Source organism: Phocoena sinus, chromosome X (genome assembly GCF_008692025.1).
Source record: "Phocoena sinus isolate mPhoSin1 chromosome X, mPhoSin1.pri, whole genome shotgun sequence".
Taxonomy (NCBI): domain Eukaryota; kingdom Metazoa; phylum Chordata; class Mammalia; order Artiodactyla; family Phocoenidae; genus Phocoena; species Phocoena sinus.
In genome coordinates, this window is record NC_045784.1 from 7,837,091 (window position 1) to 7,857,830 (window position 20,740).

The 20,740-nt window shown below is 45.2% G+C and overlaps 1 protein-coding gene across 1 annotated transcript in view; it reads right to left on the reverse strand.

Moving 5' to 3' along the window:
- The window catches only part of MID1 (midline 1), a 180,928-nt gene that overhangs the window by 111,364 nt on the left and 48,824 nt on the right, over positions 1 to 20,740 (reverse strand). The window contains 1 exon segment of the mRNA XM_032620096.1: positions 18,196 to 18,911. Coding sequence (XP_032475987.1) covers positions 18,196 to 18,855 — 660 coding nt within the window. The 5' untranslated portion in view covers positions 18,856 to 18,911.

Here is a 20,740-nt window from a genome sequence, read left to right on the forward strand (position 1 = left end):
AGGGAACCATCAGTAGGTGTCTTAGCACCTAACACTTGCTTGTCCGAAGACATGCTTGGTATTAACTCCTATCACTGATCTTCTAGAACACTCCTTTGGAACACTTTATTTCATAAAATCACCTCGGGCTATACAACTCTCAACTGCGGGGGGGAAAATGCCTCTCCTTCAGCCTCCAGAATCAAAGATTAAGGCAGCAGTGAAGCTTCACTATGATGGAGCGAGCACAGTGAGGAAAGCAAACTTAGAGCCATTCTCACATCTGTGGGGCGTCAAAGAGGGGGACATGGGGGGGAGGGCATCCAAAACAGGGCGATCAGAGAGACGGATGAGGGACACTTCCTGTGGGAAACAAATTTGATTTTGTTTCACCATCTCTAGTGTTTATCCATTCAGAGAAATCTTTGCCAGAAAGTCACTTTCTCATTGTAAATACGATGTTGATTTTTTTTCAGGACAGGAGCACTTTTACTGAGCATACTGTTTAGACAGAAAATGGAAGAGATCGAGTCACTTTTGCTGAAAAATACAGGTACGTAGGTAGCTACCAAATAGAGGTAAATCAATTTCCAAGGAAAATGACCAGATTCAATGGCTTTTGAACCTTCCAAGAAACCTGTTTTATGAGTGCATTTTGGAGGAAGGGCTACACAAACAGTAAAAAAGACCAAAGTTGTCATTAAGAACCAAACACATAACTCTCCAGATTAATTGTGATGGCTTCATTCCCACCCCCGTGGCCTTATTCCATGGTCACTCCTGAGGACTCCTGGGAGGCATCTCTAGCTCTCAGATATAATATTCAAGTTTGCTCAGATTTATTCAAAAGAAATCTGAATAAAATATCCCCTCGGGGCTTCCCTGGTGGCACAGTGGTTAAGAATCCTCCTGCCAATGCAGGGGACACGGGTTCGAGCCCTGGTCCCGGAAGATCCCACATGCCGTGGAGCAACTAAGCCCACGCACCGCAACTACTGAGCCTGTGCTCTAGAACCCACGTGCCGCGACTACTGAAGCCCACGCGCCTGGAGCCCGTGCTCCGCAACGAGAGAGGCCACCGCAGTGAGAAGCCCGCGCACCGCAGCAAAGAGTGGCCCCTGCTCGCCGCAACTGGAGAAAAGCCCGCGCACAGCAACGAAGTCGCAACTCAGCACCCCCTGCCAAAAAAGAAAAAAAAAAATCCCCTCACAGATCATCAGAGCAATGATAAAGAATTAGAGATTTACAACTGATTTCTTCACTGGTTGAAAAGAAAAATCACAACCCGTTTTCCTTAGCAGAATTTTTTTTTCTTCTTGCGTTGATGGTCTGATCATACTGTCTTATTTTCTGCCTTTTTCCAGTTGAAGAAAATCCCTTGGACAGAAATACTACTGATTGGCTTATTACTTCAGTAGAACAGAGACATTGTGATTATTATTATTATCATCTTAAATTTGATAGGTATCTTCAAAATGAAGACCTCTCCTAAGAACACAGATAATGAAAATTTCTGTGCTCTAGACTAAAAGCATCTACATTAAGATACTTGTTTTAACTTACATAAAGGTATGTATTCAACTTCTACAGAAATTGGGTATGGGGCTTCCCTGGTGGCGCAGTGGTTGAGAGTCCGCCTGCCGATGCAGGGGACGCGGGTTCGTGCCCTGGTCCGGGAAGATCCCACATGCCACGGAGCGGCTGGGCCCGTGAGCCATGGCCGCTGAGCCTGCGCGTCCGGAGCCTGTGCTCCGCAACGGGAGAGGCCACAACGGTTAGAGGCCCGCGTAACGCAAAAAAAAAAAAAAAGAAATTGGGTATGTTGTAGACACTGCCTCAAACAGAAAGACTACATCAAGTGGAACAACATTTATTGAAGGTTGGTATATCTATGGTCTGGTATATGGGTTTCCACTAACCAGCTGTGAGGCCTAAACCAGGGGTTGGCAACCTATAGCCCTCGGGTCAAATTGGCCAGCCACCTGTTTTTATACAGTTTCACTGGCACACAGCCACGCCCATTTGTTTACATCCTGTCTACTACTGTCTAGGGCTGCTTTCAGAGCGGTCCGGACTGAAATCATATGACAGTGTTCAGGAGCTGGCTCCTACAATGTTTGCTGACTCCTGCCTTTAGAAACTCATCTGGGCCTCAGTCTCCCCATTTGTGATTGAGAGGTTGGGCAAGACTGACGTTTTTCAACCAAGTTTGCACCTTAGAATAACTGACTCACTTTGCTGTACACCTGAAACACAACACTGTACATCAACTATGCTTCAATATAAATGAATGAATGAATGAATGAATGATTCACTTGGGGGGAGTTGGGGGAAGTCTCAGGGCCTGAGCTGCACCCCAGGGGATCTTGTTCCATCCGGCTGGGCCCCCGTTCAAGGTGATCTCTGTGCAGCCAGGGCGAGATCCACTGGACTAGACAACAACAAAGGCCCTTCCAGCTTGCGGCTTCCAAGACGCGTACTTCTTGTGAAATAAACAGTATCTGCAGGCAGGAACAAACACTTGGAAACGATGCCTAAATAACTTCAGCCTCAGCACTGAAGACTCACATTTGATTTATGCCATTCCAAGTCTCCGACTTGAGGAGCTGAGAATCTACAGCTTTGCACAGATACACATGCAGAGCTATATACATATAAACAGTTCCTTCCGAAGACAGCTACCCCTGGAAGGTAGTCCTGAACGTCAACTGCCACAACTAGGAAATCTGAGGCATAGGAGACAATATCAAGTGCATCTAAATCACATTTGGGGAAGGGATTAAAGAATATTTAATAAGCCTTTGGAGGTTGAAATATTGCTGAAACAGCCTGGAGGACGGCATGGGCGGGCCCAGACTGCTCAAGACAGGGCGGGGGGCCTGGGGTGGAGGAAGCCTGCCGTGCGCAGCCTTGCGGCAGCTGCCAGCCTGCCACTCAGGGCGTCCACAGATGGTGGGAGGGGATTCTGCAAGGGCTGAGCTTTCTAGCCTCAAAACAGATTTGGTTTTGGAGGTCACACAAACAAGTCAACGCCTCTGAGAGTGAAGCTGAGCGTTCTTCCCCTTTGCACTGCCGGCAAAGATGCTTTGGTTAATTACAGGTATCCCAGCCTTGGCACCACTGACATGTGGAGCCGCGCGATTCTCTGCCACGGGGGCTTGTCTTGTGTATTCAGGATGTTGCGCGGCATCCCCGGCCTTGATCCACTAGATACCCCTCGCCCTTCAAGTTGTCATAAGAAGGCAATTGTGTGCTGCTAAGATTACCCGCTAAGGTCTTCATGATTTCTTATCATCCTGCCTCAAAGGGGAATTAAAGATAACTGTTCTGAGGCAGCAGGGAACAAACTAATATACATAAAACACATGAATACTATATACATATATATATATATATATATATATATATATATGTATACAGTATTATTTTATCCTGCCCCTTGTGAATGACAAATATTTCATCACCTCTGTCTGAACTAAAGTCTTTAAAAATCGAATGCTCTCTCTATAATACTTTCTCAAAAGAAATCACTGGGGAGCAATATGTCGATTCAGAAATGAATGCAGAGACCTAAAAGGCAATATTTTTCTTGCTTATGTATTCAAAGTTCAAAAGAATGGCTGGTGGGCTACGATTTTCCTTTTTTACCTGATGGGCAAATTGTACTGTCTGATTAAATTATTACGGGCTGTTCCATTTGTTTCTACAAGTATTTACTACTGATAAAACACCTTGTAGGGCTTCCCTGGTGGCGCAGTGGTTGAGAGTCTGCCTGCCGATGCAGGGGACACGGGTTCGTGCCCCGGTCCGGGAAGATCCCACATGCCGCGGAGGGGCTGGGCCCGTGAGCCATGGCCGCTGAGCCTGCGCGTCCGGAGCCTGTGCTCCGCAACGGGAGAGGCCACAACAGTGAGAGGCCTGCGTACCCCCCACCCAAAAAAAAAAAAATTGGAAAACACCTTGTAGCTTTTAGAAATGCTCTAGTCACCGAAAAATGAATAATCAGATACCAAAGAACTATGAGATACAGGCGCTGAGCTTGAGAAATGAACAAATGGTTGGGGCAGGAAGGCTTGAACCCAGAAATGTTTATAAAATAATACGGAATGCAGTGTAATCCTGAAGGGGTAGTAAAGACAACATGGCATGTCTGAGATTAGAGAATTTCATGAAAAGCTAACCTAGAGTAGTCCTCGGTGAGCCTAGAGTTAGTCCTTTAAGAATCAACTGGGGAGGGGGAAGGGTAGGCTGTGACAAAGCGAGAGAGTGGCATGGACATATATACACTACCAAACGTAAAACAGATAGCTAGTGGGAAGCAGCCGCATAGCCGCATAGCACAGGGAGATCAGCTCGGTGCTTTGTGACCACCTAGAGGGCTGGGATAGGGAGGGTGGGAGGGAGGGAGACGCAAGAGGGAAGAGATATGGGAACATATGTATACGTATAACTGATTCACTTTGTTATACAGCAGAAACTAACACACCACTGTAAACCAATTATACTCCAATAAAGATGTTAAAAACAAAAAAAGAATCAACTGGAGTTAGTAGAGGAAGAGGTAGAAGGCTTGAGGAGGAAGATTATCCACTTTGATTTATATCAACTTTACATTCTTCTAACTTCTTAGAAGAATCTAGAATGTTTTTATAACTACAGAGAAGGCTTAAAATTTGCAAATAAGTTGGGGGATGGGGTAGAAGCCTTCAGGGGAGAAAAGCAATGGAGAGAGGAACTTTGGACTTCCCAAGGGCCAATCGTTACCGGGTTTAATCCTCAATCATACCTCCGTTGCACCGATGAACACCTAAGTCTTGGAGAAGTTAGTTGTGTTTTTTTTTTCCTTAACCTACGTTCACACAAATTTAAAATGGCAAGGCCAGGGCACAAGGTGAAATCAGACTCCAAGCCTGTCTCAGACCTGCTGGATCAGAACCTGCATTTTAATAAGACGCCCAAGTATACTTCGTGTGTACATTTATATTTGAGACGTTCTGGTCTAAGAAACTGATTTAAACCTACAATTCTGACTGATAAGCAATCCTAGAGAGCGGAACGGATAACAGACCCCAAACCCTTTCATTGACTAACACGTGGTGACCATTTTCACTTGCGTACATGCTTTGCCAAAAATAACCACATATGAATAAGAATTCATGTAGGTCTCTTAAGAGATTGGAGATGTCAAACTCATAGACCAAGATGCTAAATTTACATTTTTAACCACGGCAAATAAACCATCACATTTCGAGTGATGGAACGAATTCAGGGATCATCAGATATTCATTCATTCCTTCGTTTAAAACTAACGTATAGAGTAGCCAGTGAATACTGAATAATTCAGCATTACTGTAAGTAAATAAAAATTATTCCACATGGATTTCCATATTTCATTTTTGTATTTTTACTCCATTATTTAGATTAGAATGGAAAACAGATCAGCTTCAATCTAGTTACCACCTTAAAGGAAATTTCTTTGCTTAGTCCAGGGAGCCCTTATGTCAGAAGTTAAGGCAAAAGCACTTTGTCTCTCCATCACCCAAGCTCTTTTTCCTTCTCATTACTTTTTTGAAGTGTGGCATGTTTGGGCCATAGTTCTTTCTGCCTTAATCATAGGTGATGATTAGTTCGGGGCAGGATGGGGGTCCCTCCTGGGTCTGAGCCCCCAAACTCGGATTTCTCTAACCATAGTTAATGCTATTTAATTTCCATGACCTCACGTTCCAAGTGATTAAGGAGGTTCCTATTTAACCAGCTTCCCCCACCCACTAGACACTGAGCTAGACACTTGGACCTATATTATCTCATTTAATCCTCCCAAGATCCCTAATGAGCAGGTATTATCATTCCCGTATTTTTGCAGGGGATCCGTGGCTGTTCCAAGGATCAAATAATACTGATCAAACTGTCAATCTGGAGATTTACAAATGCTAGTTATTCCTCTCGGTAATAGCTGGTTCTCAGTGTTGAATAAGCAAATACCCTTGAACCACATCTGAAAACAACTTCAAGCAGCATCTTGAAAGAGAATCTCCCTCCCTTACCACCCCACAGCCCTGACCTACAGGACTGTTTTCTAGAGGTACAAAGGCAGCGTGATGGCCTTGCCTAATACGTTTCCAGATGAATTTCTAGAATAAAAGAGAAACTGGAACCACTTTACTTGACGAGCTGAACACTATAAATGGGTGAGATCCTCGTCAGCCGGGACCCTCCAGTGCTTTTATTCAGCAATCCAGGGGCAAGAAAAGCACTTCCCTCCTGGGTGGAGTTTGTATGGGGACCTTGGGTCTCCTCGATATTCCAGAAGCGATGGGCCATACTGAACATGAGTCGGAAAGCCTGCCCGTTTCACTCCTCTCAGCCTTAAATCTGACGCCACCAACGAAGAGCAGCTGAGCTCTGGACAGCCACAAAAAGGGTCAAAGGACCGAGAAATAAACCTCTCTACCAGGCCAGGATGTTCATCCTAACACCTAAGTTTGTAAAAATTCCCTAACAGATAAAGCCAGCTCCCTAGCTGGCTTGGCCACACAACAGCTTTTCCTCCAGTGGCCTCTCACAGCGTCTTCCTAGAGATGGGTCCTTCCACAGTGGAAATGACATAAACTGCTCCCTTGCCTGGATATGCATCCGACCTATGAGCCCCGGTCAGGAAGGAAACGGAGACCTCTGAGGAAAGCACGTGAGAACGGCTAGCAGTTCAGCCCGTGATCAGCGGACCTTTAGTAAGAAAGGGTCTGGCCCAGATTTTTTCCCGGACTGGAGTCCTCCTATGTTGCCCTGACTGCCACTGCAAAGGGATGCATGGTGCGAATGTCACTGTTGTCCTCTCTGAACACTGCTTTTCTTTGACATGTGTTTTCCCTTCGGCTTTTGGAATTAGGCAATTTCCAGAGAGCAACACGTAAGTCAGCAATTTTGGACAATAAGTCATATTAAAAACTATCTCATGGATCGAGTTTCATGGACTCTTCTCATAGCCCTTTTCTATACTCTTATCACAGTTATAATTATGTCTAGACCATGAAAGCAATGACCTGTCTTTGTGACTCATTTCTGAATTCCCAGAGTTTATCCAGGGCTTATCTCATTAGCTAAACACAGATATCCTTTAGGTGAATAAATATGGGTCCTTTTCTTTTTATAAATTTATTTACTTATATTTATTTTTGTCTGTGTTGGGTCTTCGTTGCTGTGCACAGGTTTTCTATAGTTGCGCCGAGCGGGGGTCGCTCTTTATTTTTTTGCGTGTGGTACGCGGGCCTCTCACTATTGCAGCCTCTCCCGTTGCGGAGCACAGGCTCCGGATGCACAGGCTCAGCGGCCATGGCTCACGGGCCCAGCCGCTCCGCGGCATGTGGGATCCTCCCGGACCGGAGCACGAACCCGTGTCCCCCGCACTGGCAGGTGGACTCTCAACCACTGCGCCACCAGGGAAGCCCGGGGGTTGCTCTTCATTGCCGTGCGCGGGCTTCTCATTGTGGTGGCTTCTCTTGTTGCGGAGCACGCGCTCTAGGCACGTGGGCTTCAGTAGTTGTAGCACGCGGGCTCAGTAGCTGTGGCTCGCGGGCTCTAGAGCGCAGGCTCAGTAGTTGTGGCGCACAGGCTTAGTTGCTCCGCGGCATGTGGGATCTTCCGAGACCAGGGCTCGAACTCATGTCCCCTGCATTGGCAGGCGGATTCTTAACCACCGTGCCTTCAGGGAAGCCCCTCTTTTCTTTTCTTTTTTCTTTTCTTCTCTCCTCTCCTCTCCTCTCTCTCTCTCTTTCTTTCTTTCAAAGCAGGAACTGACAAAGCAGATGGGGAAGATCATTTATAAAGACACAAAGGGGGTAGAAGATTTTCAGCCTTTCCATATCGTTTCAGTAATAAGAACCCAATCTATCCCCATGGATAAAAGCTGTTATTTGCCTGACTGTTCTCCCCAGCAAGCAGTAAAGGAGATACAAGGGAGGAGGGAGACGATGACCACGTTGCTCTATCCATTCTGTCGCAATGGCACGGAACACCCAGGGCCGCTACAGTGGAGGGGCCGAAGGCCTTCCCCTCCGTCTACAAGCTCCTTCGCTTCAGAGCTTTCCTCCTCCCCCAGCCCCCTCCAATAGTGAAACCCCTCCTTCTTCCTATTCTAAGGGAGACAGCTGCTAACGCAGAGCCCAGGGCCGCCTTGCTCCATCCTTCGTTCACACACCCAAGGCAATCTACAACAGAAAGCAAAGCTGGCCAACTGAGCTTGTGATTGGTCCAGGCTGCCCGCCTGTCATGTCACCTATATCTGTCTCATCTGTCTTATCTGTGTCGAAATGTGACAGTCATGGCATAAACCCGAATGCCAGCTTCTCTTTCCTCGGAAACAGCTGGAGTCCTCTGTCAACACCTGGGGTGCTGATTCCATCCAATAAAGCAGGAACATGAAAGACTAGCTCGTCCCCCTGGACTTCAAAATGCTGCTTGTTTTTAAAGCCATTTCTTTCAGTCCACCGCTCACTGCTTCTTAAAAGTCCATTTTACTACTTAGCTTGGTTTAAAAAGAAGGACAAATCAAAGTTTCCACCCAATTATAATTCCCCAGAGGGTTGTTCAAAATTTCCCATGTCAGCCAGAAACACAAATAGACCCTGTAACCACTAAGTAATTTATGATACTGTCAGGAAATCCACGATTGGATTACACCAATGAAGCCTTTATTGTAACAGTAAATGCCCAGATATAATAATAACCTCATGCTCATGGAACGCTTACTATGTGCCAATCGCAAGGCTAGGCACTTTACAAGCATTTTCTTTTTTGATGAGAAATGCAAAATGTATTCTCCTCTGTCAGCTTAAAAGCTATCCTCATGGGTAGGCAAAGTCCTTAAGTATCGTGCCCAAAAGTCTAAAACATAAAGTGAATTAAGTTTTAAGTGGATTTTGTAAGTGTATTGATAGTTTTATCAGATTTTTCCAGAATGTCACGTACTGAGAATATATCCAATCTTTAGCTACATTCACCTCCTCAGGCCACTTGTGTCCTCTTTATTATTTTACCTATCCAGTGTCCAAAAATTTGCCAGCCTTTCTAAGAAGAACCTAATTTATGATTTGTCAGTGATAGAGAATGAAAGAGAATTCTGAATATCACAGCCTTAAAAAATGAAATATTTAGTTAATGTAAGTTCAGCAAATCCTGCTAGCTTTAACTCTGTAACTGGTCAAGACGAATTGTGCTCTTTCAAAACTTTTCAACTTAAATTCAAATACCATGCACAAATAGATACTCCTCACTTAACATTTACCCGCTTTATATATTTAAATAAAGTTAAGCAGTTAACTATACATTAAGACATTCAGGAAAAAAATTACGCTATGAGGGAAATCGGTGAGCCCATGGAAGCTTCAAGGACGATTCATTAGTTTCCACACGAGTATCTCCTTTCCTCTGAGGTGTCCCCAAGGTCATCCGGGGGCCCTCTGTGTGAACTCAGCTCCTGGCATGAGACCTGGCCCTTCAAGACAACCCAGTCTACGCTGGCTCAACCGGAGAAAATGTTGGCATGGAGATACCTTAAGGCAGCTTTTCTGGTGGCCCTAGAGGCAACATCCACCATCCATGATGGTGGCCTACAGCCCGGCCAGCTGTGTGTGTAAAGTCTCCAAACCTCAAAGGAAACCTCGGAAATGACGGAACCACGTGAAAGGCAATGCACTGTTAGCTGGAGAAGAAGTAGCCGAAGAGACACAGAACAACTGGGCAGCAGGGAACTGTGTTCTAGTCCTAGCTCAAAGTCCTCTCCCCAGGTGATGCGGGGTCACCCCTCTTACCACTGTCAGCCCCAATTTCCTCATCTGCACAATGGGGATGAAAGAACACGACCTTCAATGTTGCATCTGGCTCTAAAATATTCCTGAAGTCTGTGGTAGGCATTCAGAGGCTTGAACAGCAACCTCCTTATAAGTGGATCAAAAAGCCAGAAGAAATAAGGACACGTGGTCACCAGTATGTCGCTGCACTAGGGGAGCAGGAAAAGAATCACATTTAAGTCTGGACCCAAGAGCTACTCATCAGTGACCACTCCTATCGATCCTGGGTCTTCAAGGACAAGATACTGACTCTTATCTATTTGCATGTTTCTGTTGAGTGTGGGAGGTTTTGACCTATGACACTACTTCACTTTGCATATTAAAAAAGAGACCACAAAATCTAAAGTAATGTGAACATCTTTTTCCCCTTCTGTTTCTTCTGTGGACACAATGACCCTAATCTTTCTGATATCCTCATTTGACCTTGCCTTCAGAAAACCTACATGACATCAGCCTCTCTCACAAAAACAAAACTCCTTCAGTGTTACGCTATAAAGAAGAGGAAAAATGCCCCAAACCCTTAACCTGGCACTCAAAGACTCAAACTCTTCCCCCAACAAGACTCTTCCGACATCCTCCCTCCTGGCCGCTCCATCGGCAACCTGGGCTCTAGCCAGCATTGTCTAGAATCTCTAAGCTGTCTTACGGATTCCTGCCAACAGGTCTCTGCTGGCCTCACTCCTGAGGAACGCCTTGCTCTTCTTCTTTGATGCATAATCCACCCATCTGTCAAGGCGGCTTAAAGCCCACCACCCTGAAGCACGGTTTCTTGTCTACTCAAACCCAGAGCTGGCTCTTCCTCCCCCGAATCCCGAAACACGCCTCTAACCCATCAATCCCGCACCTGTCCATCAACAAGCATTTATTCACTGTCACGCCCCCGCCCTTCGCCAGGTGCTTGAGACACAGAACTACAAAGCCCATGAAAGCAACAACGTGGACTCTTACCTCACACGCAAATAAGACAAGCACTGGTTAAAAAATAATTGGCAGGGCTTCCCTGGTGGCACAGTGGTTAAGAATCCGCCTGCCCGTGCAGGGGACACGAGTTCGAGCCCTGGTCCTCGAAGATCCCGCGTGCCGCGGAGCAACTAAGTCCGCGCGCCACAACGACTGAGCCCATGTGCCACAACTACTGAGCCCGCATGCCACAACTACTGAAGCCCACGCGCCTAGAGCCCGTGCTCCGCAACAAGAGAAGCCACCGCAGTGAGAAGCCCGCACGCCGCAACGAAGAGTAGCTCCCGCTCGCCACCACTAGAGAAAGCCCGTGCGCAGCAACAAAGACCCAACACAGCCAAAAAGAAATAAATAAAAATTAAGAAAGAAAAAAAAATAATTGGCAGGTGGTCTGCCTCCAAATTCCACACCTTAACCATCATGCCATTCTAACCCCCTGGTTTCTCACAGTATTTTTACGTTATAATATATTGCCAGGCGCAAGGCTGAGGGTTTACATGAAACATTTTATCTTGTTTTTCCATGATTCTACGCATATAAGTACATTATTAGCCCTGTTTTACAGAGGAACTTAAGCTAAGCAACAGGTTCAAAGACTACATTTGTTTCCACAGCCATGTGACTAAAAGGTACCTTGCGTACTTGTCTGTGCATATCCCAGAACTCTCTGAGCTTCTCAAAAATGATTCCAATAACAATAAATCATCAGGCAATAAGACATTCCCATCCGCAGTTGAAGGAGGGAGAGGAGACTCCTCAGGGGGAATAGGCAGATGAGAAGGAGAGAGGAGAAAGATGGAGCCTTAAACTTACTGTTAAGAACATATCCCTAGAGATGTTTTGTTTTACTCCATATATCATAAATAGTTTTTGTACCCAACTAAGAAAATTAAAATATAGGTTTAACATATTTGACAAATATTTGGAAACTGTGTTTCATCACATGGGAAGTTTTAAAAAATATATTGCAGACTAAAGAAATGTTCCCATGAAATAAGTACAAGCAGAATCACAATTTGAAGGGGCCAGCTGGAACTGGTGAGACCTCATATAACCAAAACATTTTGGAAGACATGTGTCTGAAGTTCACGTATCCCCAGTAGCATCGTGTGACAAAATGTCATAAGGTGTATCTACGTGTTAGATTAAAATCTAGCCTAGAATTATTGTGAACTAGTCTGAAAAGAGATACACGGGTTTCACAAGGGATGTGGTAAGTGGGAAGAATAAAGAAGAATGACTGATACCAAACAATCTATGGTAAGTGGGAGAAATTAAAAAAGAATGATACCAAACAATCCACGGACATCTAGTAAATTCAACATTGTTTTCTAATAAACAGCTTGGCAATGGTAGGTGAAATGGCCCTTATTCCAGGAAGCCTTTCTCCATCTCTCAGGTCTGGGGTTGGTGTCGTCCCTGCTTTGGGCAGCGTGCCTCCTTCCACCACCACCAGAGGAAATGTTCACCCACCGGCACTCTCTGCTAAACTTTAAGCTCCGTGAAGGAGAGAGACCGTTTCTGTTCATATTGCCTTCATTTATGCAGCACACGTTAACTTACTTTTGCGTGACCTCTCAAAAAACCCCATATGTCAGGGCTTCCCTGGTGGCGCGGTGGTTAAGAATCCGCCTGCCAATGCAGGGGACACGGGTTCAAGCCCTGGCCAGGGAAGGAAGATCCCACATGCCGCGGAGCGACTAAGCCCGTGTGCCACAACTACTGGGCCTGCGCTCTAGAGCCCGCGAGCCACAACTACTGAGCCCGCGTCCACAACTACTGAAGCCCGCACGCCTAGAGCCTGTGCTCCGCAACAAGAGAAGCCACCGCAATGAGAAGCCCGCGCACCACAACGAAGAGCAGCCCCCGCTCACCGCAACTGGAGAAAGCCCACGTGCAGCAACGAATACCCAACGCAGCCAAGAATAAATTTAAAAAATAAATAAAAACCCATGTCAAATACGGTTAATGGGAGGATAAAGGAAATGGTAGGTATAATGGATCTATCAAGTGTCCATCGCATAGGTGCATAAAACAAAGGTGAGTTGTTCTACGAGTATTTGAGATCTAGTTTATCAAAATTCACACCATTAAATTTAAACCAGTGAAATGCAATACAGACCAAAATAATGATTCACTTCCAGCTGGATAAAATATAATGTAATATCTGGCTGTGCTCTTATTTAGAAATTCTCTCATAGAATTCTTTATCGTGTTTACGGATGAACAGCTGCAGTATTGTTAGGAATGGAATTGAAGTTTTCATGTAGTGTTAACAGCTGATCATCTGTGAAGCCGCTGACAAGTATCTATCGGGAATTCATTATCTGCAAGACCCTGTGGTCAGTCTTACGTGGGTGATGGCACAGTGAGAGCCAAAGGTCTCTGCCTAACTTAGGGTGCTTAGATTCTTGAGGGGGACATAGCGTGTGTTCAGCTGACTGGGTAACTAGGTTATACACTGGAGTGATTGTTATGGGTTGGACTGTGGCCCCTAAAATTTCACGTGTTGAAGTCCTAATCCCAAATACCTCAGAATGGAAACTTATTTAGGAATAAGGTCATTGCAGCTCTAATTGGCTGTGATGAGATCATACTGTAGTAAAGTGGGCCCTTAATCCAATATGACTGGTGTCCTTTTAAGAAGGGGAAATCTGCGGATTCCCTGGCGGTCCAGTGGTTAAGACTCTGCGCTTCCACCCCTGGTCGGGGAACTGAGATCCCGCATGCCTCGTGGCACGGCCAGGAAAAAAAAAAAAATTATGCCAAGAAGGGGAAATCTGAACACAAAGACAGGCACAGCGGGAGAATGCCATGTGAAGAGACACAGGGAGAAGACAGCCACCTACAACCCAAGGAGAGACGCCTGGAATCCACTCTTCCCTCACAGCCCTCAAAAGGAATCAACTCTGCTGACACCTTGATTTAGCACCTCTGGACCCCAGAACTGTAAGACAATACATTTCTTTCCTTTAGGCCACCTAGTTTGTGGTTCCTTGTTGTGGCAGTCGTGGCAAATTCATACGGTGACAAACACGAAATTCTCACAGATGAAGGTTTCTCAACCTGGGCACTACTGAGATTTGGGACCAGACAAGTCTATGTGGGAGCGCCCATCCTGCACCCTGTAGGATGTAGCAGCATCCCTGGCCTCTATCCACATATGTATGCAACACACACACACACACACACACACACACACCCGCCCCCCCCCCACACACACACCCTTTCACTGGAACCTGCACTAAATCGGCTACTATTTTCAGAGAAGAAACAATCTATAGAGACTAAGGAAAAAGGAAAAAGTCTAGCTCAGTATCTACTTACAACTTCCCCAACGGCAAATAAAGTACAAGACTTTAAAAAATATAGACCCTTATGATCTATAAATGACGCTGAAGAGTGAAATCCCATGTCTTCACCTCCAGATGAGAAGGGCTACACAGGAAGGCTGAGATTTAATTGGAACCTTTATCAAACTATTATAAAATTACAATGGGATGATCCACTGAAAGGGTTTTTTTTTTTTTTTTTTTTTTTTTTTTACAAATAAACTCCCTAGGCCAACAGAAGGCCAATTAGAGTCAGAAAAGCAAAACAATGATTTGCAACTTCAGCTTCAGCTACCTTGAAGTCTGACTATGCTGAAACTGAAGGGCAAGGAAAGGTCAGTTTTTCTTGGTTTGTGTATTTTTATAGGTGTAACTAGAGGAAAGAAACAAGAGCTCCAACACTGTATGCTGGAACAGAGGAAAAGAAATTACTGCATCATAATTCCTCGAAAACTCCGGAATGCGTCCTATTAAATTCTCTTACATGTTATGTGGTTCACAAATCAAACTTTTGATCCAAGTTTGGAGGACTGAGAGGCTTCTTCAAATTCAATCGAAATGATGGGAAAAGGTGCACATTATGATATGCTCCATTTAGAGACTTATGCATTTTTCAGGAAGACTTTTCTCTTTTTATCTTAAAACAGAGTTCAGGAAATGCTGGTTTAGTTTTCTCTTTGCTTCAATATTTTAAGAGTACTTCCCAACGCACAGTTTCCAAAAGCATTAGATTCCTGATGCTATTTCAAATGATGTGAAAGATATTGCTTGCGTGAATTCTATCTACATGCTGGAATTTTTAAATGTTTTTTTCCCTTTGTGTCTAGAAAAAAAGGTGTAATGTACAAAAGTATATTCCAATCCTCTACATCAACACACGTACACTGAGAGTTCATGTGAGCAAAAAATGTCCCTCAAAGTTGAGTGTTACTGCAAGAAATAATTATTCTTCATAATCACTGCAGAATTCCCCCTCTTCAAATAATGGACTTTTACTAACAGAAGTAAAAAAAAAAACATTTTCAAACAGCAGACACCTGAATCCTTACATATTCAATTAACTAAAACAAATCTATCATGTTATCAATGAAAGCATCCTCAAATTCCTACATGCTTTGTGTTTCCACATCATCACAAATCCATTTCTGTACGAGATGCTAAAGCCTCAGGAAAATACATTAAAAGAACACATTTACCTGATGAACCTAGGGGCAGGACAGGAATAAAGACACAGACGTAGAGAATGGACTTGAGGACACGGGGAGGGGGAAGGGTAAGCTGGGACGAAGTGAGAGAGTGGCATGGTCATATATATATATACACTACCAAAGGTAAAATAGAGAGCTAGTGGGAAGCAGCCGCATAGCACAGGGAGATCAGCTCGGTGCTCTGTGACCACCTAGAGGGGTGGGATAGGGAGGGTGGGAGGGAGTCTCAAGAGGGAGGGGATACGGGGATATATGTATATGTATAGCTGATTCACTTTGTTATACAGCAGAAACTAACACAACATTGTAAAGCAATTATACTCCAATAAAGACATTTTAAAAAATGGCTAATAAACCAAAAGAAAAAAAAAACCCATTTACTTTTTCAGATCAAAGTAATTAACAAAAATACCCTTTCTTGGTTTTGGTCCTTTCAGTATGCTATTACTTTCTTCAAAAATTCAATGTTTATATTGTACATAGGTTTTGAAGTACCATAGGCACCCAAATGTCATCTATTCTGTGATTTTTTAAAATTCTAACCTAAGTGGCATGTTTTAGAACAAACAGGCTGTGCTAGCACGTTATTTGTTTAAACGCTCATAAGCACATTTTGTGAAATGGCTGTAAATAAATACTTATAAGCATATTTTGTCGAGCGGCTATAAGTGTGTTTTGGTGCACTGGGTGCTGTTTATATGCTTATATTTCTGTAATTAGAAGATAAAATCCACTAGATCATTAATTCTCAGGCCCTCCCGGTAATAGTATAAAATGACCGCTAACCCACTGGCTTGATTAGACAAGTGTGCGGGGCTCTTAATTGAAGAGTTTCATTTTCATCACAAAAAGGGCTAGGGCATTAAAAGTGTCTCCTCTTAAATTTGGAGATGTAAATAACTAAGAACTCCTCTGTGATGGTACACAAGTCATGAGAAGAACTCGAGGATCAGGTGTAAATGTCAAGTCTGGGAGCTGCTGAATATGGAAGCTCATTGTGGTGCTTTGACAAATGGTCATTAAAGGTAGTGTCAAGCCAACTGAAGGAACATTTTTTGAATTAAAAAACCGATCCGGCAGCTTTACGTTTCGGAAAGCAACAACACCTAGGTCCTTGAAAACCAACTTACGGTTACCAAAGGGGAAAGGTGGTCATGGGGGGGGGGGGTGATAAATGAGGAGTTTGGGATTAACAGATACACACTACTATATATAAAATAGGTAACCAACAAGGACGTACTGTAGAGCGCCAGGAACTCTACTCAACATTCTGTAATAACCTAAAAGGGAAAAGAATCCGAAAAAGAAAATATATAACTGGATCACTCTGCTGTACATCTGAAACTAACACAACATTGCAAATCAACCATACTTCAATTTTTAAAAAAAGGAAAAAACCCACCTATGTCCAATCATCCTAAATATTCTGTCCCCCACCAAAAAAGGGTGGAGGGATCACCTTGGTTTCTAAAATTTGATAGCCACAGCAATCTCTGAAGAATTTGTTTTAGCAGCACAATTCACACACGCACTGCCTTTGCTATTAAGAACTCTGGAGGTGTGTTTTTGGCTACCTTCGTGCGCGACACTAGAAAACCAGGCAGCATCTGTCTTCCCTTGTCTGTATCACCTCGATCCTCTGGCTCAGCTTTCTAAAGATGGTTTTATACCAGTCACCTCACTTTGAGTGAGGCATGCTGCCCAAGTGACGCTTTTGTCCCCCAAGTGACCTTTGGAAGCACGGATTCACTTCGGCATGCCAAACTCCCTCAGCATACCAAGAAATAGCCACCAAATCACAGATGTGGTCCATTCATCCCAGCATCCCCCAAATAAACTACGCGGTCCTGGTAAACACAAGCCCCCATCAGCGCCGAGGAGAAGGGATAGGAGCCATTGGTGAGACGTGGCGATGAGCCCTGAGCGGTGTGTGTTTGTCCTGAGAGGAAGGACTTCAGTATATATTTACGCAAAGCTCTTAATTTATACTTCCTTTCCTTTTAATTGGCATCTTGTTACCTAAAATTAGCTGGTGAACGGAGCAGACAGAGCGTCTCATGATCAGAGCAAACTCTCTCGGCTGAGTTTGCAATAATTAGACCCACCGTCGCCCGCAGATGAACAGACACCTGGAGGCCTGGCTTATTTCTTCCCCGGTGCCTTCTCTCCATATTTAGAGAGTGATTTTTTAAATCTGACGTATAGTCATATTAATTATCATTCCCTGAGGTGGAGTTGGGCTCCTAATTCATGTTAAGAGTGAAGTTCAAACGTTCTTGCCTGTAACCTTATGGCATAAAAAGCCTCCACGCAAAGGAATTCTTTCGTGAAACCCGAGACGATCGGGACACTCTACTTCACCAATACGCTGGATATCATTTACGCAAGGAATAAAAGGTCACGTGTCCTCTAAAATCCCACATTTGCTATAGGCATTTCTCCTTCTATTCTTCTGTTTGGGCAGTAACTAGATACAGGTACGATGCAAGTGAAATGAGTTTTCCCTGATGAGTAAGGAAAGTAAACGCCCCCAAAATGCCCAAACCCAGATTTCATCTGCCATTCCTTCCCACGCGCGCACGCTCTCGTTCTCTCTCGCTCTCTCTCAACTGCGAGGATTGAAAATGATCCAGATTTTTCAGAATTCGCCCTCACCTTGACAACGCTAACATTACAAGCAGCAGTCAACTTTTACAGGACACCCTTATTGTGTAACACGTCTAGGCTGCCAGAAAGACGTGCTATAACGAATCAGATAACAAAGGCGAAGAGAAAGCCTTCACCTGCCACGTAGCTAGCAGTGAATATACTTTTTCTTTCCGTGACATTTGCTGGCAGAAAGGGGTTCGGCTTAAGGCGGATCGGACTAACCTTCAATTTGTCATAGCGCTCACTCAAGGCTGCCACCTGATGGTCTCGGTGCCGCCCGACCAGTTTACACAAGGCACAGATTAACTGGTCATCGGTCACGCAGTACATATTCACCTTCTCATCCTCGTGCTCCAGGCACATCAGCCCCCGAATGTGCGAGTCCGGGATGGGCTCAATCAGACGGTGGCCTGTAAAGGGCTTCTTGTTCGGGTGAGTGGCTTTCAGGCACTCGTCACAGTAGGACACTTCACAAGTGACACAGGTCTTCACGGCGTCTTGGGCAGGATCCTGGTCACAGAACTGGCAGAGGACTTTCTCGGCCGAAGTCATGCTGTTGGCGTCGAACGGCCGCTCCCGGCGGGTCTCGCTGGGGGAATTGGGCCCGCTCACCGAAGCTTTCTGGAACCTGTCGATGATGTTCTGCAGGGTGACGTTGCGCTTGAGCCCGTCTAGACCTCGCTGGCTGAGCGTGATGACATGTCGGCAGGTGGGGCACTGGAAGGCAGTGATGGACTCCACGGACTCGTTGGTGGCGCAGTGTGACACCAGGATGCGGTGGGCGCAGTTGAAGCAGAGGCTGTGTGCGCAGGGGAGCAGAAGAGGGTCCTCAAAGAGCTCCAGACAAATAGGGCAGGTCAGCTCCGACTCCAGTGTTTCCATCTTCAGGCAAAGCTCTCCTGGGTCATCAGCAAAATCCAAGGAAGCTGATCAGCTACCTGGAAACAGAACGTAAGATTTGATTAGGCACGAGGGGGTCAGCCGTGCGGGGCTGTCAGCTTTGAATACATCTCAGAATAATTCCCAACACAGGTCACGGAAGGGTAAATGTGTGTACATTCCAAATAATTCTCTCTCTATTCACTGGGGAAACGGGGGGGGGGGGGGGGGGGGAACACCCTAAGCCAGCAGACCAGCTAACATTTCCTCAAGGTTCCCGTCACTGAAAGCGGCATTTTTTTTTTTTTTGCGATTTTGTTCTTTAAAGGTTCTCACTCCAAACTGGCAAGTTCTTGAAACTGTAATTTCCATATCTAATCACAATAATCTTACTGTAACATGGCCAAGTTTTCCTTGTGTTGAAAATGAAAATGTAGAAACATTAATTAATGAACTACGGAGTCTTTCGTAACTTTGAATTTATGAACTTACATGTTAAGTGTATGTGTTTTAAGGGCCTCTACTCTGCCATACGGAACCAGGCTTCAGAGAAGGAGAAAGGCACTTATTGTAGAAACGGGCATGAAATGTGTATGAAATCAAACACGTGATTTCAGGGGTAATGATAACGCTTCAGCAGGGAATGTCAGTTTCCAAAATACATTCCCGAGAAAAAACAGTGACTTTCACAAAGATGACTGTGATAAAGGTAACGTTTCTGGCATGCGTTTGTTACTCTTCTGAATAATTCTATTGTTTAATCCAGCGGTGGGTCGTGGGTGGGCAGAGGGAAGCAAAGAAAAATATCTGGGGGCCTTTTCAGCTGCTGCGGTGAGCTTGGGGACCAATGACTAATAACGACATAGTTCATTAGAACAAGGATTTTCGTGGCTACAATATTCATTTGCTAAGTTGTAACAGCGGGGCCGATTACAGTCGAGAAAGCAGTTGAAGGCAGTGGGCACTCCTCCGAGGAGATTTACAAGTGCTGCCGACGGACCCTGCCACAGCCCTCCCGGCCTGAAATCTCCCATCAAGGGCTTGTCACTGTCGCCAGCGACAGGCCGGGCTTAGCAGGAGGTCCAGCCTCACACTCAGGGCCACGTTGGCCCGGGCACGACCTCCGGCAGCTTTGTTGCTCCCCTCCAGGCGGCCTTCGGGTGGCCCAGCTGCACGCTCCCCTCGCCAGGAAGACTTGCTGCTTTTGTGAACTCTCGCCTGCCTCCCCTTCCAAAACTGGAGGGCAAAGAATCCCACATAAACCCCTGCTCATTAAGAGGGAAGAGGCCTCATGCTCATTAGCAGGCCTGGGAACCAAGCCTCTTTGAACCTTCTCCCTTTCAAGGCCATTAGCAGAGGTCTGCGCAACAGTGACAGGCACATTAGATGCAGCCCACTGCGGGCTGTGGGAGAATCGTGCAGTTCACCCAGTAGATGCAAGGTTCAAATCACACTCCGGGCGGGGGGGTGTTTCTCAGCCTGATTCATAGGAAGGCTTCACATCCAAAGCTATGTTTAGTGATTCTGACAATCAGCCCTTTTGTATTCACACCTCCATTTATTTACAAAATTCGCAATTTCTAGAATGCCCTGACCCTCTCTGAAATAGCATCCCTCAGAAATACCATGGGGTGCTGTGGTTAAACTAACGCTCATCTTGCTATCAACTGAACGGTAACTGATCATTAAAAGTGTAAAGTATGTGCTAAGCTTGTTACAACTTAAAGGGCTGCTGGCTTCATCTTAAAGACCTCTCTCCGGCCATCCGCTAATGTTAACTACGTAAGAAAGGATAAATGGGCAGCTGAGATTTGAAATATTAAAGGTTTCTCATCTTTCCACAACCTACAGTGGAAAAACCCCAGGGCTGCTGGTGTGAGAAACTTAC